General features: G+C 39.1%; 1 protein-coding gene across 2 annotated transcripts in view; it reads right to left on the bottom strand.

Annotated features, from left to right (window-relative positions):
* Nucleotides 1-1,267: 1,267 nt before the first annotated feature.
* The window catches only part of LOC126298532 (DNA polymerase zeta catalytic subunit), a 214,151-nt gene continuing 188,897 nt past the window's right edge, over nucleotides 1,268-26,521 (bottom strand). For both annotated transcript variants that reach the window (XM_049989893.1, XM_049989894.1), the window contains exons 26-29: nucleotides 22,591-22,781; nucleotides 16,421-16,648; nucleotides 9,730-9,958; nucleotides 1,268-1,924 (exon numbers count right to left, since the gene is read on the bottom strand). In XM_049989893.1, the coding sequence (XP_049845850.1) occupies nucleotides 1,778-1,924; nucleotides 9,730-9,958; nucleotides 16,421-16,648; nucleotides 22,591-22,781 (795 nt within the window). In that variant the 3' untranslated portion in view covers nucleotides 1,268-1,777. The remainder of the gene's footprint in view (nucleotides 1,925-9,729; nucleotides 9,959-16,420; nucleotides 16,649-22,590; nucleotides 22,782-26,521) is intronic.

The raw sequence follows: 26,521 nt of genomic DNA, 5'->3' as shown, positions 1-26,521 counted from the left end.
AACAATGTCTATCATTCGCATACCCAGTCAACCCCATAAACAAACAGCAATTGGCATTCACTCATTTGGCTTTATTTGACTCAGCTTGTATAGCCCCATTCCCTTTTGTCTGCTGGAAAGTTTTTTTTTTTTTTTTTTTTTTTTTTTTTTTTAAATTTCCATATGCAATGGAGATTTCCTGGCAGAGACATGCATACACTCAAAAATCTACCCACTGTTGAGCACCCATAACACCATATCCATCCCCTCCATCAAAAATCGACTGATGATTCAATCAGAATTCAACTTCAATGTGTTCAAAAACCAAGAGCAATGCATTTCAAAATCATATGAATAACTGGTAGAACAATGTGTGCTGGATGCCAGGCACTTTGTGAAACAAGGCTTTTCTTCTTCAAGAATATGAATTTGGCACCCCCTGAAATTGCTGTGCAGAGCAGATACCCCAGTTTGCCCCCCCCCCCCTCCCCCCTAATCTGGGCCTCTCTCCACCACCAGCTTCTCTGAACTACACACATGAAGTTACCCTCACAATACATCCTCCACTCCCATAATCTTCCTCGCCTCAATCTCCAGTAACCCACTTCCCCTGCACCCTTCCTCTGTCCTGTCACCCTCTCCAAATTCATATCCACACCTCACCTTCAGCATGTGGCACTCCCCACTGGTTCTGACAACTGTGCATCATATGCCTAGCTTGTGTATATGCCACTCCTTCCTCCTGTATCCTAGCTGGCAAACCAGCTACTACTCTCTAAGCTGCTAGCCACCCACCGCAATCCTTCTCCCTGCCTCCCACCTCCCTGTCCCTCTACCTTCTCCACCCGACACTTGCCCCACCACAACCTAGTCCACATGCCAAAATGCGGCACTGGTCCTGTTGGTCTAGCTGGCAGCATGTAGGGGCATAGGTGTGAACGTGTGTGTGTGTGTGTGTGTGTGTGTGTGTGTGTGTGTGTGTGTGTGTGTGTGTGTGTGTAAACTCAACATTAATGCTGTCCAGTGAGTTGTCTCTTTTAATCCAAAAGTATTTACATTCTACCAGAACTTTCCTGCAACATTTCAAAGTGAAGTGGTCTACTGAAAGAGAGGTCTATTTATGAGTTGTATTTCATTTCTTAGAATGATTTATGACTACTTGACAATCCAACAAAAGATTTATGAACACAGGAAAGGGATGACAAGTGGTGAAAACAACATATGTGGGCACTTATTTTTGTAAAATTAATTTAATATATATATATATGAAATACAAGAATTATTTTCTTAAAATATCACCATATTATCACAGCCAATACTTGATGTAAAACTATGCAACAAGAGATACCATATCTCACTCAACTGATGGAAAACACACACACACACACACACACACACACACACACACAGAGAGAGAGAGAGAGAGAGAGAGAGAGAGAGAGAGAGAGAGAGAGAGAGAGAGAGAATCTGAAAATGGTAAAAAGGTAAAGAATAAAAAACAAAGATTAGCACTTAAAAAGCGGGGGAAGCAAAGAAAGAATGAAAGAAATGGGAGCAATAGATAAAGAAGATAACAGTGCACAGCAAAAGTTTTTAAAAATCAAGAGATCAAAAGCAGTGAGAACCAGACAGGAGAGAACAATAATTCCCAGAGACAAGAGTTTAGATTAGTACTGATGCAAACATACAACTATAAAGCTCATTATTTTCACTTTCATGTGTGAATTTGGTGTCTTATCACAAGGTAAATAACTATCAGGCACTGATTTACAAAAATTGTGTCTGCTCTTAAGACTGCTTAAAATGAAAAAAATTTTTCTTGTAGTTGATGCACATAAGGCACTTGACCAAGGTCTCTTGCAGCTCTATACCTCCTAAATAAAACTGGACAATCCAGAGATAAGCAAGATACAGGGCCACGGTGTCCACAACATGATTGACAAATCTGCAAAAAAGTAATGATCATTAAGTAGTCAGTATAACATTGTTAATATTCTTTTTTGCATTTCTGCAACAGTTAACTAAGGAAAAATATTAAAAACTTCAAAACACAGTGTTGATGTTGCACAATGCTGTGTATTCAGGTTTTTAATATGTCTATGTTGCTCCAAGTGCCGACAGAGTATTCAATAAATATTATGGAAAAATAAATGCAAACACTGTGTGTTCACCTATGGGTACAATGGACCCTCAACAAATTTTCAGAAACTGTTGATTATATATGATAATATATCAAAGTTTTATTATAAAGTAGTTCTCAGAAAAATTCTGGAAGAGAAATTTGCATGACTAGATCAATATGATTGAATCATGGGTAACATTCTAAAAATGAAAAGCAAGGAACTTATTAATTATTAACTATAAAAACCATTATTGAAACATCAGAATCAAAGTTTATTACAAATGAGTGAATAGCCAACAGTATGATGTGCATGTGCCTGGATTCTGAATAGGTGTTGCCTGATGAGAAGCAGCAGCTACTCAGCCTTGTCACAGAACCTGGGAATGTGGCTGGTCCTGAATGCCTCTAAATCTAGCCTGATTCCCTCAGGGAAGAGATCATAACGGGTCCAGATCAATATACTGTGTAACCACTGTCAAGCTGAGGCCACACCAAGGCTCCATGAAAGTGGAGCAGACAAGTCTTATCCTCTTTCTATGTTTTTGTCTATCAAATTTTTTAACATATTGAGAGCTTTGAGGAATCATGTTTTCAGATTCCTCAGATGCAGGAACCAGTTCAATTTATCACTAAAAATGGGGATCAGAAATCTCATTTACATTTAGAAATTTTAAGTGATGACCCTCATTCTAATATGTGGAAGATTAAAAGTATGATGTGAATTATCAGCAAGAACAAAAATAGATTTTCAGTCAAAAATTTATAACTGATTGTTTCCTGTTCTCTCTTCTACCTTCTTAGCTGTTAGATACTACTGTCATGTGATCACAGCGAGGCTGGCAGAAGAGTAAAAGACTGAATTATTTCCCATGAACAGGAAATAATGAATGAGATTTCTTACCATGTATACATATTTACAGCAGTTAAAAACAGGTCACATTTAAAATACAACATTAAAGGACTGCTGTTTCTCATTTAAAACAATCTAACAGGACATTACCAACCTGATATCTAAAATAACATGATGAAAGGAAGCAGTGTAAAGCAACAGGAAGTTATCCTACCTACACACCGTATCACAGACCTTCTCAAGATTGCAGAAAACACAATTAGTTAATGATACACAGGAAATCTTGTGTTGTAGTGGACTCCAGAAGAGTCATGTTATCACCAGTGGCCTTATGTATGCTGACCACACACAGAAAAGGACTAAGGATCTGCCTGAAGTCTAAGACCAAGACACAATAGTCGCTGATCATCTGCAACAAGGTCTTTCTCCTGCTGCTGATGGTGGAGGAGTCAGGAAGTTATTTTTTTCATACAGTTAAAGAGGTCTAGGAGGGTTTAAGAATCATTTCCATTTAGGTGTTGTACGTAACAACAATAATATTGAGTGGTTCAATGGCCTGATGCATGTCTGTCAATTGGACACTGCTTCAGTGACTTGCATGTCCTAGCCTACCTTAGTAATCCTATCAGATAAAGGGGGTCTACTCTTTAGGGTGGTATCTGGACTTTGTGTCATTCACAGTGAATCCTCACTTCACTGGGAGGTGAAGGCTATTTTCAAGGCAGACTGAAAAACCTTTCGTCGTTCGAATGGGTTTCAGTCCTCCTGTCTTTTGGTTTCCAGCAAGAAGCTTTACTACCAGACCATCAGGCCTACTATTATATTCCACACATGCAAACAATGTACCAGTTCCCACAATGAGAAACAGCAATTACAGACCTCCTCATTGGCATAAGTGAAGTGCCAATAATTTCACTCAGTAATCATCCTGACTGATGATAGTGGTGAGTAGAGAAAAAGTGTTGTGCTATGACAAAATATGTGATATTATAACTTTCTGTGAGGAGTAAAATGTCTTAATAATTTGTCTGCAAACAGTGGGCATCGTTAATGTGAATTATATAATGTAAGGTGTATGGTAATGACATCTCTACCAACAGGCATCAAGTAGAGGAATTCCTCATCTAAACAGGTTACAATAATTTAACAGTAACATGTTTAATGCATTTCATTAGGAGGTGTTATATGAAAAAAGCTCTTTAACGAAAGATGTAACAACTTGTGACACAATATCTCCCACATTACAATACTGTAAATTTATGTTATCATGTATCACAAAAATTTTGAGACTATAGATCCTTCTCTCTCTTGTGTGTGTGTCTCCACAGGCACACACAATTTCCCCAGTTGTTGAAACTTTAATTAATGTTTTCATCGTTGCTTACATTCCTTCATCCTTTTCTTTTATTCATTTTACTTCTGACCTCTCTCTACCATTGATAAATCTCCACCACTGACAACTATTCTCAGATTCAACAGTCATTTGCTATTCAGAGGCTCATCAGTAGCCCTGTTGTGTTTTTATTATTATCCATTACTTATTACAGTTGGCACCTGACTAAAATGTTTTTTCCATATACTTCTGGCTCAGAACTGTTTTGATACGAAATAATATTGAACCTGAATCTTTTCCTTTTGTGGACAACAGTCTACTACATGAGCACACTTCAAAGATGAGCTGAGAGCTTCAAACTGTCAGCCCTCTCATACTTTTCCTGTTTATGTTGTTGGAGTACCACCAATGGGTAAGAATAAGACTGCTATACAGTTTTATTATGCCAAAAAAGTTAATTTCAGCACATGAGTATCAGTACATTCTACTGAATGTGAGACACTAGCAGCTGCAGAGATTAATCTACTCATTTGCTCCATATAATTGACAGTGCTTCCATCACTGATAGATATAAAGTCAGAGGCAAGGTCAACAGGATCAGCCTGATTGCAGTTCTGTTCTTTATGCTAATGAAAAGTGGTGATGTCTGCAGGGTCATGGGGGGACATGTTAGTTGCATAGACCATGCCTGCTGCAACTGCATACATGTCCTGGGATTGTATTTTAATTTTTCTACTGATCTACTTCCTCCTTCTATCTCAAGTGTTATTTGCTGTCTCCATACTTCATTTTTCAGTCCTGCACTCTACCTTGTTCCATCAAGCAGACACACTGGACTCGCATTCGGGAGGACGACGGTTCAATCCTGTCTCCGGCCATCCTGATTTAGGTTTTCCGTGATTTCCCTAAATCGTTTGAGGCTAATGCCGGGATGGTTCCTTTGAAAGGCACGGCCGATTTCCTTCCCTAACCCGAGCTTGCGCTCCGTCTCTAATGACCACGTTGTCGACGGGACGTTAAACACTAACCACCACTACTACCATCAAGCAGAAGTTGTTCTTCCTTAATTTTCTCTTTTGGATTACTTCAATTGCATTCATTGTCTTCATTCAGCTTCGGGCACTTAGTGTAGATACAGCAAGGCTGCACTGCAGAATGAACACTATATTCAGTATTTTCAACCACTGATGACTTCTTACTGGATCTTGAACTTTTTTACACCTTTTTTAAAATGACAACTAAAAGTTTCTTATTTGAATTCAATTTAATAACAAAAGCAATTAAAAAAAGGAAAGTAAGGAAAAGTAGGGTTTATTACGATACTGCAGTGCCTGTGTTATTCTGATTACAATGCTAAGTTCCTTTGGACTTGCATGCATGGCTAAAGCAACAGGTACCACAGTGACCACAGCTGTTATGAAATGCATGAAATGAATTTGCAATTGTGAATAAGGACTACCATCAGCTGTAGAATGGAATGATGACAATCAAAATTGGTGCCGGATTTCCCGCTTATCACGAACAGTCGTCTTACCATTTGACTATCTGTGCATGACTCACAGCCAGACCCAAACTTCCATATGTTGTCAACCATGCATCTACGACCTGAAGTTGTACATCCATTATGTATATTCCCGTCGAGTTGTACTTGAAAGTTGCTTGCCTGGTACTGACAGATAAATACGATATTGCAGTGCCTGTGTTATTCTGATGTCCAAAGGAACTTTGCATGATAATCAGAATAACACAGGCACTGCAATATTGTGTTTATCTGCCGATATCGGGCAAGCGACTTTTAAGTATAACGTCTGACCTATATGGGAATATACATAATGGATGTTCGAGTTCATGTCGTAGACGCATAGTAGACAGCATATGGAAGTTTGAGTCTGGCTGTGAGTTGTGCTCAAATAGCCAAATGGTAAACAATCAGATTGAGAAGGATGAGGAAGCAATTTGGACAAGCTGTTGCAACGGAACCATCCTGGCATTTATTTGAAACAATTTAAGGAAACCATGGAAAACCTAAGTCAGGATACCATGACCCATCATTCTTCTAAATATGATTCCATTGACTTACTACTGTACCATTTCACTTGGTCACGACCTGAAAACATCAATTTTGTGAAGTGGGCAATTGGTGTTCGTAGTCATAAAGCAAAAATACTTTAAAAATCTGAAGACGATCTTTTCATTAGTTTTCAAGAAGAAGAAACTTTGTTTTCCTCTGCAAGCATGCCTACACACATGCAGAACATTGTTTATGTGGCTTCCCTGACATAAGCCAACTTTTTACTTTCTTGTCTGTTCACTGATATAAGTATCATTTGGAAATTTTTGAGAATGACTGTGGTGATATACTGTCACACTTTCAAGATAAATATTTATCTGTTGCTTCAAGTCTCAACAATAAGTGACCGTGTTGTAAGTACTAGAACTGCTTCCACTGTCATGCTCTGCAATTACAAAGTGGCTTTGAATGTGAATCAGTGCATTTTAGGATTCTTGTGATTGTGTGTACATGGTATTTCACTGAATTCTGACACAAAAGAATGTTTTTGAAGAAAAAGAGTTGCTCAGTACCAAACAGCCATTATTACTGCATTCATGTGATGTGAGTGAATGAAGAGCACATGTACTGGGCTGCCAGTACATTCACTGCACTCATTTGATTAGATTACTGGTGCTCACTTCTAATTTTGTTGTGTCAGAAAGATTTTAAGTCTGTAGAAGCCATACAATCTCCTCCAGTAACAGAAAGATTAGTATTTGGAGTTCTATCAACAAGTGTATGGTAGGTTTGGTTCTGTCATGTCACAACAGTCATCCAAAATTCTAAGTTAAGATGAATAATTGTGGGCACAAGAATTCCAACCAGAGATGGAGTGACACTGATACATTAAAAATGCACTTTCTTTGCTGAAAGTGAACATTTCGCCATAATATGGCAAATAAAATAAATCTTGAGTTGCTTCATGAAATCAGATACTGGTGTTTACCGAGTGAAATTGCCAAACTGCCGTATGTTCTGAGAAATTATTTTTATTTAGAGAACCAGTTTTGGCATCTTATTAATGCCATCTTCAGGCCCCTATTAAAACCGAATATACATGTAGTGTACATCAAGGTATATGACAGTTGCACTGGCTTGTCCCATCACCTGGTATGCTACATTGAACCACTGTCATTATGGGACAGCCGTCAGTCAAATATTTACCAAGGAATATCGCCAAACAGCTGTACATTTTGAGAAGCTATTTTAGTTAAACACCCAGTTTCCGCATATCATTAATGTCATCTTCAGGCCCCTGCATATTAAAAAGAGTATACTGTACATGTAGTGTATATCAAGGTATTCCATAGCTGCACCAGATCATCCCATCACCTGGTATGGTACATTCAGTGTCTGCTGATCCACTGTGGATATGGAACAGTGGCAGGTCAAATATTTACCAAGGGCAATTGTCAGACAGCCATACGTTTTGAGAAGTTATTTGATTTAGACAACCAGTTACAGAATCTCATTAATGCTATCTTCTGGACCCTGCATATTACAAACAAATATGCATGTAGTGTGTATCAAGGCATACCACAGTTGGATGGGCTCATCACATCACTTGGTACGGTACATTCAATATCTGTTGATCCACTGTGGATATGGGACAGCAACTGGTCAATTTTTTCCTTGGTAAATATTTGACCAACCACTGTCCCATATCCACACTGGATCAACAGCGTCTGAATGTACCATACCAGGTGATAAGATGAGACCGTGCAACTGTGGAACTCCATGATATACACTACATGCATACTCGTTTTTAATACGCATGGGCGTGAAGATGGCATTAGTGAGATACTGAAACTTGTTGTCTAAATAAAATAACTCCTCAAAAAATACAGCTGTTTAGCTATTTTGCTTGGTAAATATTTGACTGGTCGCTGTCCCGTATCCCAATGGATCAACAAACATACTGGTGTGTCTCAACTTTAGGCCAAAATATGCTTTAAGGGATTTCTCTTTTCTCAAACATGAAAGAAAGCATAGGCAGGATTTTTTTCAGTCATTAACAGCTGTTGTGTCTGTGTTGCATTTTATAAGTGGTTTGTGATGACACACTGATGCAATGTAACTTGAAGCTGAGCACTTCAGGAAGAAGAAAATAATTTTTCAGAAATGAAGGAATTTACTTTCTTAAAAAGTTCAGTATATGTTTAAAATGTAACGAGAAAACTTCTGAAATTTTTAAAAATTAAAATAATATTAAGATACATTTAGCAATTTTGAAAGTAGTCCCCTTGAAGGGGTGTGTATATCATGTCCAACATTCTTGTTATTCTCTGGAGCAGCACTGGAAGTTTTTGCTGGAGATATTGGACAGATGATAAGTGGAATTTTAAGGGATCAACTGTGAGGTCATTAGCTCCTCTATCCAAAGATTATCAGGCAAAAAAGATACTTCTTATGAAGAAAAGGCAGATAACCAATTCACCCTTCAGTGGTTTCTCAATGGTGGGCAGGGCGGTTGACGAAGTTGGCGACAATTCTATTATGCACAGAATCGAAGACACAGGATGTTGCTATGAAATGGAGATGTGTGGTGGGGGCTCAGCACTTACACTTATGGCGCACCCTTTTGACCACCCCATACCTTTGGAGGGTGGGGCAAAAGATACAATGTACTGTATCTTTGTCATAGTCATACTAAAAGGACAGGAAAGAAGGATTTAGACATTCTAAATTCCTGGGTAAATACGTACAACTTTTTTTCAAACAACTGAGTACCTGGACATACACAGTTGCATTTACTGTCTGTCTGGTATGTACAAATTTCTTGCACATAACATATTTACAGTTGAAAAGAACAATAAGCATTCTTTTTACTTTCAGTATGCTCATCTGTGCCTTTCTTGCTACCATAAAATTGGGGCATGCCACTTGAAACTCAATCTTCTTGTATCCACAATATACTTGAATACACGTTTCATTATAAAATAAGCCACAATAAATTGGTTTCATTTGTCAAATAAAGTATATACTCAGAAACAATGCAATTAACATTTGTTATAGGCAATTCAACACCATCACAATTATTATAATGAGAAATTGATTTAAGTAAAGCAATTCTTTCCACAAGTCACACATTTTAGCCAAATATTGTTATTGAAGGTGACTGTGTATACTCTTATACACCGTTGAAGGCCTAACGCTATCAGAAAATTTAGCAGGGGACAGAATTTTCTTTAGTATGAATCAGAGCTGTATAACTGATAGCCCAAACCACCTGTGCAGGCATAAACATTTATCCCTAATATGTGTGTGTGTGTGTGTTTTTCTGAATTTTTCTCATTTAATAATCACTGAAAGCATTCTCAAACTAATATGGAATCAAAACTTGCAATAAGATGCAGCCAGAAATGTTAAGATTAAAATTTTAATTCTTTTACCTGATGAACTGCATAACTATTCCTTTCCCAGGCTCTAATTTTATCAGCCAGAACTAGAGCAGATGTTTGAGGGTGTTTCTGGCACTTTGAACAAAGTCCAGTTTGGGTGTCTTCATCACAAACAGCACAGTTGACAGTAGAAAAATATTGGGAAATGGTGCTCTTTTTGCTTATGTCAGACATTTTTGTTGGAAGGTAAACACTACATTTCCTCGGCATTGTACTATACCTGTTGATGGACAGAAAATGAAAATTAATAACATTTAATAACAGTCAAATGTGAAAAACACTGCAGCCTTCATGTACAACATTTTATTAGCCACATGGATCACGAAAATCTAGAAAACTTATGGGTTAGTTGTAAAAACTAGACGAGACTGTAAAATATCACATTATTTCTGCACTGATGTTTATTTGAATCTTTCCATGTTTTCAGCTGCTTGATCATATCTGACTAGCACAATATTTCATTGACATACCTGATGGGGATAGGGGGCAGGTATAAAGGGAGGAGCAGCTCTTGTGACAGATAACTACATCAATAGCACCTGATAATGTCACCAAGATGTGTTGGGGAAATATTGTGCCAGTCAGATATGATCATCCAGATTAAAACCAAGGAATACTCAAATCTACGCAAGAGTATTTACATATAACAGTCTGCTTCTGTAGCTTACTAATCAATGAGTCTGGCTGCTATATGTAGGAACTGGGTTCAATTTCCAGTACTGCCAGGAATTTTTCTTTGGGGTGGCAGAGGGGGATGGGAGCCACTGGAACAGGATGCACCAAACCTCAAGAGGACAACTGCGGAGCTACTTGAGGGAGAAGCAGCAGTTTCCAGGTCAAGGAATTCAATAATGGCTGGGAAAGTGTGTAGATGTTAGGAAGATAAAAAGGATTGATTTATTTCAGTTATAGAGTTCTTCCTGATCAATACAACTGGAAAATGGACAACAGTAATGCTGCCACTGACCCCATCAAAATAACAAGATATTACGAATGTAGATTAATGAAAATAAAAGTGTACGGCCAAGGAGTGCCTTGTGTTTAGATACCAGAGGCTGAATAGTGTGTAAATGCAAGTTCACTGGAAAAAAAAGGTACACACAGAAAGACAATGTTGATTTAGATCCAATGATGACATATGCCACCTGGGGGACAGTAGATACACTGATAATGGTTTCAATGTCAGCTGCCAACAGATAGTGTAGTGGCACAGCTACCAGAGTGCCATCTATGTCTCTACTTTAATAGGGAATGCTCACTGACAGGGACTCAGTGTGCTAGAAATGCTTGAAGCAGGCAGGCACCCATGCCACAGAGATGCACTCATGCTTCCTACAACTAAATGAGCAAGTATCAAAGGGTCAAATTGGGGCCTTCTGAGTGGCAGGATAGTCCCTTCAGAGAATTGCCACCTAAGTTGGATGTGCTGTGTCAGCTGCACAATTATACCGGTACCAGTGGTCACGTGAACATTCTCACACCCATTGACGAGGTTCTAGATTTCTATGCAGCACAGACACCCACTAGGATTGTTGTCCTGTAAGGACACCAGTGGTACAACGAACAGCTACCACAGGACAGATAAGAGAGCTTGTCAGCTCCGACATGTCAACATGAACTGTTGCGGACCGGTTATTAGCAGCGGGACTATGGGCATGCACACCTCTAGCCCATCTTCCATTCGCGCCACAGCATTGACGTGCACAGCACGACTGGAGCCATCAGAGGATCACCTGGAAAATGGAATGTGGTCTTCAGTGATGAAAGCAGATTCTGTCTACGTGCAAGTGATGGTCATTTGTGCATACGATGTAGACCTGGTGAGAGCTGTTTCATAGAGTGCATTTGTCTAAGACACATTGAACCTCATGGTCTGTGGTGCAATAAGCTACAACTCTCGTTCACTTTTTGTGTTTCTGGAGACAGCACAAACCAGTGCTTGGTATGTGCAGAAAGTTGTTAGACCTGTTGTTTTGCTGCTCTTGCACCATGAAGGTGATGTTTTATTCCAACAGGATAATGCTCGCCTACACACTGCCTGTAAAACTCAACATGCTCTGCAAGACTACAATAACTTCCCTGGCCAGCACCATCTCCGGAGTTGCCTCCAATCAAGCACCTATGGGATATGATGTAATGAGAAGTGACTCGAGTGCCTTGTCAAACAAAAACTCTTACAGAACTATGTGAACAGGTCGAGTAGGGCTGGCATAACATATCCAGGACAGTATTCGCCATCTGTACAATCGACTGGATGTCAGAGTCAGTGTCTGTGCTGCTGCCTGCGGAGGCTACACCATGTGCTAATATGGGTGTTTCAGCATGGATCAATACCTGGTACCGCACAACCGTTTGTGCTACTGATCTGTAAATGTAATCATTTCATATAGTTCATACGCACTGTTGCAACAATAAATGTTGGGTGAAATGAAAACCTCTAAAAGGGTGTACTAATTTTTTTTCTAGCAGTGCTGTAAGAGAGTTAAAATGCCTTTCTGATTCCTATTCCTACCACCCCAGGTGTGAAATAATGTAGATGTTAACAGGATTAAAGGTGAGAGTTGAAGTAAACACACTTTAAATGAGAACATAAAGACCCAATGGTTGTGAGATACTATAAATAGTGAAAAGGACCATTTATCACTGTGGGTGAAGTAGAGGATACAAAAGCATAAATACTTAAAACTGAATCAGTAATTATGTTGCAGACAGTTATCAACAGAAATTTGGGAGCCAAATTTTTCTTGAGGAGGAGGAGTGGTAACAGAATAGACAAAGCCAGTGCATAGCACACAATGCTGCGATCCAGGCATCAACCATTTTTGAACAATGTCCCAACTGATACAGCAACTCAGCAGAGACCATCACTTCTGTTACCAATGACCTGGGATGCTGACCAGCCTCTAGGAAGTTTCTTCAGTTTGACACACTGCTGCGTGTCAATAGATGGACAATGGTCATTGACCCTGTTCCAGGCGTTTCCAGTCAGCATGAGCACCTGTATTTAAACCCCTCCCTGACCAGCCATCAAGGTCAATCAGCTCAACAATGAAGTTGCACCCATCTGTATCGGCCGCATCCTTCGAGTCTCCACCGTAACTGTGTTGCTGCCACAACTGCTGCCAATGTGGCATGAACCAGGGACTACTGCCTGACTGCCCAGGCCCCTGATGGCCAACACTCCGCCACAGTCTCAATGAGACAGCTTGCCGACATACTTGCTGTCGCCCAATGGCCGGGACATGAACAGATGACCTACCAGCTGCATACCATCAGAGAATGCCAGCCTCCCACCATTGCCCTTCAGCCATCGGTTCAGAATCGGACTCTAGGCAGGACTGTAACCAGCTTCAATGTCTGTCACAGCCACCTGCAATGTCTGTCACTGCCATCGGCCACCTCGCAGACTGTCTCGTGTGGCGCCTCATACATCGCAGTCAACTCAGCTCGTGGCTATGCCATGTCAGTATGCCACCACCCAAGCAGCACATGTTAACCGTATGCTGTGTCTACCTTGCCTGCAGCTATAATGCCGGAACATTATGAGCTGACATTAAACTGTTCAAGTTGAATGAATTAATAAAGAACTGTTTATGTGCAGCATTTGTTTTTCTACAGCTGTCCACAGTGTCATTCCTTTCCCCCAAGCCATCTACAAGTCCACAATGCCCAGATGGAAGAGCCATCACTGTCCTGAGTACCAGAAAAATGGCTCTTCCACCCCTGCCGCCTACATTTTAGCACACAATTGCTGCACTGCTACACTGTTAAGCACTGAAGATTTGGTCAATAGACCTACTTATCAGCCACACAGAACATTTAGGGTGTTGTGTGATGGAATGCTCTGCACTGTCAATGACTCTTACAAACAATGAATCACCTACGTCCATATTTGCATGAAGTATGGTAAAATGTGCATGAAGATGCACTACAAAATCCTGTATTATGTAATAACATCTTGTTCAGACATTCCCTTTATCGTCATACATGTGTGTAAGCATTAAACACTGCTTATGCTTTAAAGAGGCATCAATCATGGTGAATGATGATGTGACATAAATGACACGAATGGTGGAACAAGATAACACAGCCCTCATCATATAGTTGCAACATATCAAGGCAAAAAGGCATTTAAACAAGATTGAACCCATAGCTGAGCTATGTAACAAACTAGCAACAATAATAATGCCTCACATCTCCCCCCCCCCCCCCCCCCCGCCCTGCTGCCCCCCCCCCTAACCCCCATGCACACACACAAAATCCCCACTAAACTGATTCACTGAGCATAAAATGGTATTTAAAATTCACATTCTACCCACATTATAAAACAATGACAGAAAACTCCATGTCTGCTAGTCAAACATTTTATCTTGGGATACTCACTTCAGAAGATTCTGAAATATCTGTAACGTAAACTAAACAATGAAAAATCCAGGATGGAAGGTAACAATATAATGAAAAGGATAGTTGCTATTCACTATATAGCGGAGATGCTGAGTTCCAGACAGGCACAACAAAAAGACTGTCAGAAAGTGAACTTTTGCCCAACAACATCTTTGTTGAAACAAACACACACACACACACACACACTCTCTCTCTCTCTCTCTCTCTCTCTCTCTCTCTCTCTCTCTCTCTCTCTCTCTCTCAAGCAAACACAACTCACACACACAACCACAGTTTCTGGCTGGCTTCAGCTACCAGGGACTGTGGTTATGTGTTTGTGAGTTGTGTTTGGTTGAGTGTGTGTGTTTATGTTGTCTATTTTCGACAAAGGCATTGTTGGCTGAAAGCTCACTTTCCAACAGTCTTTTGGTTGTGCCTTCTGTGACTCTGCGTCTTTGTTATATGGTGAGTAGTAACTGTCCTTTCATAATACTGCTATAATGTAAACTAATTTGACAGACAGTATTAAGAGGAAAGTACGGTTATTAACAAGTCACTCAAAATATTGATGTCATTCATAACATCAAGATTTCAAAACACTAAAAGCTGACAAATATCTCATAGTTCTAAATTACCTAACTATGAAAGAAATTAATGAAAATGTGACATATAGTTGCACCAAAAATTCTTCGGGAAAAAGTAATTAAAATATATAAAATTCAGACACTGATATCACAGTATCTTAAACTAAGAGTATTCTGGTTTTCCACAAAGGACACAACTTTGCAACACAGACTGCTCAGCTGGCCATTAAGATTGAAAGGGCAAACAGGATAGCAAAAATTAAAAGTTTGCTGGTTGAATCCTGCCTACTTGTTGAATGTTGGGAGTCTAGACAACATTCAAACAAATTGCATTAATGAGTTTTTATTACAATAAGATAAATGATGATACTTAAATCTGAAAAATACAGATGTGTCACAAGCAAAGGCCGACATGCAAAATAAACAACATTCTTCAGTATATATGTTACTGGTCTTGAAGTGCCTACTCTTGATGCTGCTGTAGAAGTGGGCTGTGACCAGTCAGATGCGGTGCTTATGTTCTCTTCACATATAGGCCGCTGCAGTTATGTTGTCGTCCTAGAGAGGGGTTGGTCAGCGTGCAATTGGCTGCTGTCTTGTCACAGCCATCTGTGCTCTATCATTCCCGACTGGCGTGTCAGTGCTTGATTTTACGTCAGAAAATTGCCTACTGAGTGTGCACAGTGTAGTATACTGTGGTGATTAGAGGGTATACACAGTACAAAATTCTGTACACAGAACTGCCACCTCTGGCAGCAGCAGCAGCAGATTTAAGCCAGCTGGGCACAGATGAAAACTGAGCTCAGATGACAGATAAGGGTATGTCATTCCATGCTGCTTCAACTTTATACCAGAGACCATCAATCATAGTGGCTGGTGAGGGGTGGCATACCAGTCTTTCAGCAGTCCCTAACCAGATGTTTTCAATAGGTTACAAACCTGGAGAATGTGGAGGCTAGTCAACAGCCAATCACCCTATGAATCAACCTTCAAAAGAATAGCATGGGCAATATGAGGTCTCACATTACACTGTTGAAAGGCAACATCCCAGAGATCCCTAGGATAGACCTTCATTAATGGCCGTACGGCTACGGCCACACTGGATGATAAGATTATATCCCAAAAGAACTCAGTAAAATGCATGAGGGCATATGGTCGAGATTTAACAGTGTCTAGACTGCCACCCTAACATGAATACTTTCTGAAATGAATCATCACTGGAGATGCAACATAGATTCTTCACATTACAGTGATGTGCTCAGCAAAAAGTTGAAGCCTGCAATTCAAACCAAATGCTGAGGTTGACTTTCAGGTGGAACGTGTTTTTGGGCACATCTCTTTCAGCTACCTACACTATTTAAACTCTTTAAAATCTGCAACATTCTGTGGTGTTGGAGTATCTGGCCTCAGTCTTAGTCTCGCTCCATCTGATTACTATTTTTTCACTGATTCAAAGATGTGTTGGGAGGACTCTGATATGTCTTCACTCAAAAGGCAAAAGAAACAGTGCACACATCTCTTGCTGCTCAACCCAAAAAGTATGTGCATTAATAAACACTAAGCATTGAGAAGTAGGGTGATGGTATGGAAAAATAATGTCACTCTAAATTTTTTACTACTGTAATAGGTTATAAATTTGAGTGCAGATACTTATTAACATACTCTAGCACTTACTACTGAACAGAGTCAAATAACTGGTATATTAAAAAACTCACCATGATTCAATATCAGTTTCAAGAAGAGAAAAACATCTGTCAAGAGGAGGTATAATAACACGAGTTATGTAATACACCACGTTGATTTTCTCTCCAGGATCATTAAGCACTGAATAAGGAGACCTAACAAGCCGTATCAGTGGTAAGCCTGGAGGACCATTGACAATGACATAAGGCACTCTCTCACCAACCCTTGGTTCAGCACATTTATCTGTCTTTAACCAGGATCTGCAAACAGATGTAATTAATTAGCATAGAGAAAGCATGTTTCAGCTAAATATTTATTTATTTATTCACCACGGGACCATTTCACAATGTTATAGGAACTGTTATCATAATACAATGAAAGTAGATAACTCAGAATCACAGTAACAAATTCATTGCAATGGTTGGGTGGATTTAGTTTTGGGCACTAAACAGTGAGTTCAACAGCACGCCATTTAGTTTTGTAGTAGGACAAAAAAAGCTAAATGTACATAAAACTTATCATTCAAGTAGATATATCTCAACAGGTGATAAATTAATATAGTAGCTACACTAGGATGATACTTAAGTCAGATCCAAGTAGGTGATACTGAATGGAGCAAACTTAACCAGTCATATAATAAATGCACAGCTGTGGAGCTATGGCCATAAAATGGTAGCTAATCCACTCCAAGTGTTTGAAAGTATGTGCATTTGTCTTAATTGGCCCCAGCCAAGAGCTGTTATGCTGAAGAGCATAGGATACTAGATAAATTACCTCAAGCTGACTGTTTAAACTGAACAGACAAAGCAAGGAAACTTTACATTTATAGCCTAGACTTGTCAGAATAAATGACACTTTCATGTGGTGTTCACTGGGTAAAGTTTGATTTTATTGGCTGTGCAATGAGAACCACAAGTCACTAACTTATCAAGGTAGTAAGTTGCACAACAGAAACAGCACTTCCACAAAATTGAATGAACTTTTATTCTAAGAAGTAGACCCGTAACTGTAAGCCAAGATACTGAAGAACACAAGAAGAGAATCATAATTTAAAACATTCTTTTCCTCCCTAATTACAACAGCAGCTTCACTGGATGAAACCACAGTGTAGGGCACACTCAACCTGTTTCACTTAATGGAGAAACTTCTGAGCACTCATTCTTAGTTAGTTGCTGACTCTTGCTTCAAAATGGTACATTTCTAACCTATCATTGAAACAAAAAAGTTTTACGGTTAGACCCCTGCTCTGTCCTTGATATAATTTTTTCCCACCTCTATATTACATACAAGATGAGCCAGCCACCCTTAAAAACATTAAAATCTCTGCCAATTCAAAATAAGAAGGAACTATTCTGTGACATTAAAATTACACACTTGTTCAGATAACTTATGGGAATGCAGATGGTTGATGTTGTCAACAATCACTGATATTTTGACACGTGCACCTCCTATCATTTTCAAGGCAAAACTGCAGCTCACACACACTAATGCCCCTCCCCCCTTTCCCCTCCTCACCCCCACACACGCTAATGTCACAACACAACCAAATATGGCCAACATCTAAAGTTATTGATAGTAAAAAGTAATAACCAACGGGTGAGGTATCATTAACTCTGTCGCTTCATTTTTGACATGAAAGTGAGCAGGATTACATTCAGAATTTAAGCAAAAACCTCCATCTCTATTTATAAGGTTACTTGCTAATGCAATTTCAACTGCTTTGTTAACAACACTATCCCAACAGCTGGAAGTGCAAGCCAGAATATTCCATAGGATGACCACTACTAGGACAATGTTATGCAATAGCAGATTTCCTCAGCTGTGTGTGAATCTTAAGCTCAGTAAACAGGTATTCCTTGGTTCTATTAGTATAACCAATTTATGACAAGCCATAACTGTAAGGAATACAACAGACACCCATCTGATGAGAACGAAGATTGTCCTATATGGAACATGAAAGGACCGTTAGCTTAGATGGTGGTTGAAAAACATTTCCCATTTCATTTGAAATTAAATTAGATAGTAACCTTATAAATAGAAATGGAGGTTTTGGCTTAAATTCTGTGTGGAATTTTGCTTCCTACCTTGTCAAGAAACAGAGGGGACAGAGTTAATGCTACCTCGCTTTTGGTTATTAATTTTTAATATTTGATCATTATCGTGCGATAATAACGAGACGGGAGTCTCAAAGGACACATTTAATTATAATACTTGATAAGGTTACGAGTGAGAACTACTTCAACTCTGCAATAATGGTGGAAAAAACTGGCAGCAAGTTGTTGTTTGTCACTTCCTGGCACTTTCTCTTTCTTTCAGTCATTACTCTTTCTGTTATCCACAACAAAAAAGAAAGTATAGGGATATTCAAGTAAGCAACAGTGTTTTCCCACCAGGGTGCTATTTCATTTTTCCTTGAAATCCACATTTTGACACTCAGCAGGATGCTGCCTCATTTTCCATAGCATTCTGTATACTATGGACTAATTTATCTGGTGAGTACATGTGTTGAATTGCTTGTAACACACTGTAGGAACCAAAGTGCACAAGAAATTTCTCGCCACTTGGAGAAATCAATATTCCAGTAATTCCACAGCTTGGCATAAAACAACAAGAAACCGCAGGGCAGGTGAATTCTAAGAATACACTGGGTGAACAATGACAGAGAGAGAGATTGTCTTTAGGACCACTGTAAACAACACTATACTTGTGGTACTCAGTGAAAATGCTATTATAAACATTCTGAAAAATACTAGGTGGAATGCTCAACTTGCCATATCCTGTTATGCATAAATTTAGTCTGTGGTTTATGTTTTTTCAAATAGGGCTCTCACTCTACCTCTGTTTAAGAACAGAAAGTATATTAAACTATACTGTTCTAAGTGTTCCTTTGTTCAAATGGTAAATGAATTTGTTACCTGATGACTGCTGTGTAATGTCTGCTTCATTAACAGGGCTGTAAAAGCAAAGAGGACTGTGGCATTGATTTAATTCTATACACATGTTTTCGCCTTAAGAAACTGCTAGCAGATAGTAAGAGGAGGCTAACTATCTCCAACACAGGGGCTACGTATGGGACTCATACTGTATCCCAATGTAGGAAGTCTAGTACCTTCATTATGAATCACAAAAAATCTTCAGCTATGAAGGTCTAATCAACCTGTACGCTTTTCAACCGTAATAAAATTGCATCTCAGTGTAGGGTTGGTGCAATTTTAGTTTATTTAGTTTCTTAACCCTACCATCATATATGTAAACCTCACTGACTACCATGGTACACATTAGTATCCCTCATTTAAAGTTCTGCTAAATCAAAAGTATGAAATAAATTGTTAAATATACACAAATGGGTGGTTTCTATGGAGGGTTGTCTGGCAAGGGCAGTCCTACAGCCTCAGCCGATAAGTGATTGTGAAGGCTTTAAGCACAGAACAGATACAAGCTGTCAACAGATAATGAATATCGAACTTGACTACCCACTGTGGACCATTTTTCTTGTAATGACACAGAAGGCCTCTTTTTGTCTGTGGGCACGGTTGGTCTAAAATACCATATACTACTCAATCTGGCCAAGATGCTTGTTGTGCACAACAGGCAATGCAAAATGTGGTTCCTATACAGAAAGTGGACAAATTACATTCTTCAACTGTTACTGAGGTAGTTGAAGGTGATGGAAAATTTTGTATGTTGGGTATTCCACAACTTGTATGTATAGATATAAGACATTGTTTTGTACAATATGAGCTGCAATTAAAAGTATTTATTTGACAAACCAGTATGTATCTGTTAGCCCCTAACATACTGTGCTCTTCTGCATCAAATAATCAAGTATAAAATATTTTTGATGATCCAAAATCATGTGGATCTCTGCAGGACACAGGTCATCATGTGTACATGTTATAGCTGTGAAACACAAAATGATTACAGCTCCTGGTCGTACTGAAAGCTACTGTCACATGAAGATGATGGGATCTGTGATCCAAATTATGAAAGGAGGAAAAATCCTATATCACAAGGTGGAGTTATCATGACAATGCTGTTCAGTATGGCACTTACTGTGCATGCACTTCTGAAAGCCTGGTTTTATAAATGGCGTCAAACAGTTGGTTCTCGCATTACTCTCCCTGCTTTCAAAAAGACTGTTACATTCTCTCCACTTGGACTGTTCCTGAATATTCTCTATCCCATTCACATGTTTCTGACAATGAAGTGAAATACACTGATGAGCTGAAACATTATGACACAGTAAGGAAAGTACAAGGATATAAGCAGAGCACAGCAGAGAAGAATGAGGAATCATTGTAACAATGATATGGTCATAAATGTGGAAATACACTGACATAACGTCTCTGACAAAGGGTAAACTGTTATGTCCCATCACCTTGGAATGAGCATTTAGGAAACAGCACAACTGGTCATTTGTTTGCGTGCTACTGTCGAGAGCTCTACAGAAAGTGATTGAAAGACAGTAAGTGCGAGTAGCTGACAAGTTGTTGTACACCCATGCCTCAGAACAGACCTGTGTACAGCAGGATGTGTGGCAATCTGTGGTAGATGTGGTGCAGGCACACAATTCAGTGCACATATTGAACATAGTGCTCAGCAGTAAATAACCTCTTCATTTTCCTAGGTTGTAACATCATAATCATCAGTTATGATTAGAGTGGGTATAGGATCATCACGACTGGACTGTAGATCAATGGAACTATGTCACCTGGCACTAGGAGTGGAGGGGTGGCAAGCCCATCATCTCTGCTACCTTTTACCGCCAAGAAAGATCCTCAGTAATCATCTGATACCCGAATGAGCGGACGTGGGGCAGTCATGTTGATAAATCTATCACAGAAGCATTTATATCAAACACCACATTGGTCTCTAACTTACTGGGTCTAATTTTGTTAACCACTATGTTTTGTAAAAAGGATGAAGAGGCTGTAGGTGGAGACAAATTATTTTCCAATTTTGTGTATTGGATTGACCAGATGAGTCTATTAGCAATTACTGAAACATGTACAGCTTGGGAATAACAGATTAGAGAAACAGACATGCAGTGAGGACCAGCTGTACTCGCTGAGGTTATTTTCATTAAATACTTCACCTGAGGGAATGGTACAGATATAATAATCATTGCTCTCTTTCACATCCTACCCCCCTCCCCCCATTTTTTCCTCCACCCAAAAATACTTTTCAATAACACTTACAATGTAATATATGAAAATTGCAAGCCAATCAATATTTCCTCCATCTATGATATCAATGAATATTAATCTTGTGTGTTTCATTGTTCTGTACTATAAGCTGCAGCCTATTTTCAGAATGAGAATATCTGAATGAGAGATAATGCATGTGGAGCATCTTACAAAAATGGAAGGTAAGTTACAAAAATTCAACGACATGAGCGTTAAAATGAGATATTGATTGGAAACATTTTGTCTCCTTTAAAAAGAAGGAAGGAAGAAGGAAATTTAATGTTTAATGTCCCACCAACAATAATCTTGGTCTGGACAAGGATATGGGGACAAATATCGCTTTGTATCCTTCTCGAAAGGAACCACCCTTGCATTTGCCTTAACTGATTTAAGGAAATCGCACAAAATTTTAATTTGGATAACTAGATGATGAACAGAGCCCCATTCATGTTTAATGTGTGTCCAATACCTTAATCAGTGTGTTATCTCACTCAGTATTTCATCTTTCTTCCACATAACTATTTTCAAATATCATTAGGATCATACATAAAATTTTTACAGCTTTGCATTTGCTCATAAAATCCTGGAACAACAGTATTGTCTACAACAAAGATAAGAAATGAAATGACATGTCAACAGACAATATAAATATTCTCAACCTGATTAAACTAGTTGCATTATCTTTTCCAAGTATTACACTCATATTACATTGTTAATATCAGCCACATTCATAATAACATAAAGCATTTGGATTGGTACACAAAACAGTTATATACGTTGTAGCTAAATAATGACACTATAGCTTGATTCAAGTACAAATGTTGCAAGAATAACAAAACTGCACAATAAGCAAGAGTAGGTTTGCCTATTAAATCAAGTCATTTGGCAAGTTGGTATTAATATTTGATTCACAATAGTTAACTGTTCTTTTGCCATGTACAAGTGCATCTATACTATTGCAACAACTGTGAAGCTCCCAAAGTACAAGGTCAGATAGAAAAAAAAATTAAACTAACCTTACAAGCTCCAGAGCTGGAACACATGCACCTGGCCGATAACCACTTATGCCCCTGTACTCACGTGCAAATATCATGTCTTGGAGATTAAAACGGCCTTGCAAGAGCTTAGTGAACTGTCGCTCTATGTATCGCTTCACCATATTTGTGTCATGACTCTCAAAGAGAATACAGAGTGACTGCTTCAGTACCTGGAAATATAGTCTGCAGTTACAATATATGACAGACAAAGATAAGTCTACATAACTGCCGTACGACACAGATAACATAAGTTAAAAGTACTGATCAGTTACTTTACAGTACCTTAACATGTCCAGATTTTAAAGATGAACATTAAATTATTTCTCTAATAGTACAACCATAAAACATTGTGACCCCAAAGCAAAAGAGAGTGTGAAATTAATACACATTAGGTAGCAGTTTTCTTCCTGTCTTCTGTATTGTTTCATTATGAAAATTGAACACAGTGAAATAAAAACAGGATTTGCTAACAACAGGGCTCCTCAAAGTGTGGGCATGATGTGGTTGAAGATTGTGTGAAACTATTTGTTAGTCACAGAAAGATATGGAAAAAAATTGTATTTATTTAAGTTTTCCCAGAGGATAGACTATTCCATCTTTTGTGCATGCATCTTTGATAGTATTATTTCTTCTCCCAATATTTCAGATGATAACCTTACAGCCAGCTTCAGGACGAGTTGCTAGCAAACAACTTGACACAATACTGTAAATGTGTGTTTTCATTTGTTTCAAACAATCAGGGACTGCTGGAGACAGCTCAGTCAGATGGTAACCTCCGTTTGTGACACACCAGGAGAATAGTTAACTTCTTCTGTGTACTTTCATAGTTCAGTTCTTAAATTAGTAGTAATAGTAGGATGGTTAGGGAGGCTGCACACTGTGTGCAGATGCAGGATGAGCTGACCACTGTTCGTGAACAGCTGAAGATCGTGTCGGCATAGTCAGCCATCTTCAGGCTGCTGTCTCAGGGTGTGGCAGTAGCAGAGAATCTGGCACATCACAAGTGACAACTCAGGTGTCACTTGTTTTCACCAAGGGTTCTGCTGCCAAGACATCTTACAGTATACCCAACACGGGTTACCCATGGTCACGACAGAGGAGTGGCAGATTATAAGGTGTTCCGTGTCACTCGAGGTGAAGAGTCAATGAGGAAGCTTGCTGTCAGGACTCACCCGTTCACCCTGTGAGTGGGCAAGTGGCTACGCCTTCAGGAAAGTCTGAGCAGGCACATGTGGAGAGGGTTTTGGTAGTTACTGAGAGCTCATATGTTAGGCGTGTTATGAAGCCTCTTAGGGAAATAGCATTCAGGGATGGAAAGAAGTCCAATGTGTGCTCAGTGCATCTGTTGTGGGCCTCATTGTAGATGTGGAGGAGACTCTGTCTGCAGCTACTCCTCAGGGTGCAGTCAAATACAAGCTGCAGTTCATGTTGGCACCAATGAGACCTGTGGGTTGGTTTTTGAAGCATCCTTAGTTTATATGAGCATCTGGCAGAAGTGATGAAGGCTGATGGCCTCACTTGTGATGCGCAAGAAGAGATCACAATTTTCAGTATCATACTCAGAACTGTTTGAGGTCCTTTGGATTGGAACCGGGTGGAGGGTCTCAACCAGAAGCTCTGTCGATTTTAAGAGGGTCTCATCTGCACATTTCTGGACCTGTGTTATGGGGTGGAGAATGTAGAAATTCCCTTGATAGGTCAGGGATGCACTAGGCACTGGAGTAACTACTTGGGTAGCAGAGTACTCACGGAGTGAGCATGGGGCTTTTTTAGGCTAGGCAGTAGTTTGAGGTCTTCTGATGAATGTTTGCCACTTGATAGGCAGAGAGCGAAATAAGATCAAATGTGAAGTAAAGACACTTCTACTATAGAAACATTAAAAGTAAACCACTGAAGCATTCATAACAAATTTCCTGAATTTACCGCTCTCCAGCAAATTTGTCACACTCAAATTATTCTTGGGACTGCGAGCTGGATGAAATCGCAAGTAGAGAGAGAGAGAGAGAGAGAGAGAGAGAGAGAGAGAGAGAGAGAGAGAGAGAGAGAGAGGGGGGGGGATGAGAGAGACACGGGGAGGGGGGGGGGGAATCAATAAAAAATTAAATTCTGAGCCACCATTCTACTGATGCCATAAATCCAACTTTGGATTTCACCAATAATCAATGATACATTAATTGAATGCAGTTTCATTCCATTATACTACATTCCATGTGCCAACTAGTAAGTCAAAACATGTCTTCATATCACAATATTTATTATTTAAACACAATTGATAACACAAATTCACAATAACAGCAGCCATTGGCTATGTTTACCCACTGCTGCCAATGAACCTTTGGAAGAAATTCACAAAAATAAAGTAAGCTAGGTTGCAATGACCTACATCAACATCAACTCTCTCTGAACTGACTATTGGCATCTCTCAAAATTCTATATCTATAGACATGCCTCTCTCTCCCCACCAGGTTATGAGATGTGAGGTCACAAAAACAAAGTACAACTAATATACTTCATAGTACAATTATACTGCCTGATGGCAAGCACTATTTTTATTTATATTAATTTTAACTCAAAGGAGTTTTCCTTTGCATATTGGTGATGAATGTAACTGATGGACTGCTTTGCAATTCACACATAATTGCTGGGCAGAGGGTTCACAGAACCACTTTCAATCTATTTCTCAACTGTTACATTTTTGAATAGTACTTGGGAAAAATGAGCACTCAAATCTTTCGCTACGAACTTCGATTTCTCTTATTTTATTATGATGGTCATTCCTGCTTATGTAGGCATGAGTCAACAAACTATTTTCACTTTCGGAGGTGGTGATTGAAATTTCGGGAAAAGATCTGGCCGTTATGAAAAATGTCTTTGATTTAATCATTGTCACCCCAATTTGTGAATGATATCCGTGACACAGCTATTTCTTGATAATACAAAATGAGCTTCTCTTATTTGAACTTTTTAATGTCCTCTGTCAATCCTGTCTGGCAAACATCTCATTCAGTCCAGCAATACTCCAGAAGATGATGGTCAATTATAACATAGGGACTCTAGTAGATTTGTTGTATCTTCTACATGAGCTGCAAATAACACACACTCTTTGGTTTGCTGTTGCCACAACTCTTTCTATGTGATGGCTCCAATTTAACTTATTCCTAACTGTAATTGTGTCTGGTCTCCTTCCCCAACCAACCAACCTAACTGTAATTGCTACACATTTAGTTGAATCGACAGCCTTTAAGTTCGTGTGACTTACTGTGTGAGTGAAATTTAATGGATCGTCTTTAGTATTCATGCAGAGGACCTCACACTTATATTTAGAGACAATTGTCACTTTTTACACCGTACAGGTAGCTTGTCTAAATCAGTTTACAATATTTTTATATAATCTGATATCATTACTAGGTGATAAACAACAGCTTTATTGGCAAATAATATATGAGGGATGCTCAAATTGTCTCTTAAATCATTTATATAGATTAGGAACAATGCAGGAACTAGACTACATCATATGAGACCCTCAGATGTGACTTCAATTTCATTCGATGACTTTCCATTGTGCCTGACTTTACTTCATTAACCGATCCAGTTATGAAATTATATCTCATTGTGTGTGTGTGTGTGTGTGTGTGTGTGTGTGTCCTTTGTGATTGACAGATGGCAGCAGTGAGGAGCAGAGTTGTTGGCTTGTACACAATATACTACATGCTCATGCGATGGATAGCTGCACACACACCAAAAAAAGAAACAAGTCATCTGCTTACTATCTGTTGCCAATGTCTTTGTAGGAAGTGGGGGTCACTGCTGTTGGACTGATGGTGATGTGGTGCCGAAATCACACATTAGAGGTAAACAGCAGCAATAACATGAGCGTTCAGTCACACAAATGTAACAAATTATCTAAATA

Source organism: Schistocerca gregaria, chromosome X (genome assembly GCF_023897955.1).
Source record: "Schistocerca gregaria isolate iqSchGreg1 chromosome X, iqSchGreg1.2, whole genome shotgun sequence".
Classification (NCBI taxonomy): Eukaryota; Metazoa; Arthropoda; class Insecta; order Orthoptera; family Acrididae; genus Schistocerca; species Schistocerca gregaria.
The sequence above is the reverse complement of the archived record's forward strand: the minus strand, read 5'-3'. Positions and strand labels throughout refer to the sequence as shown.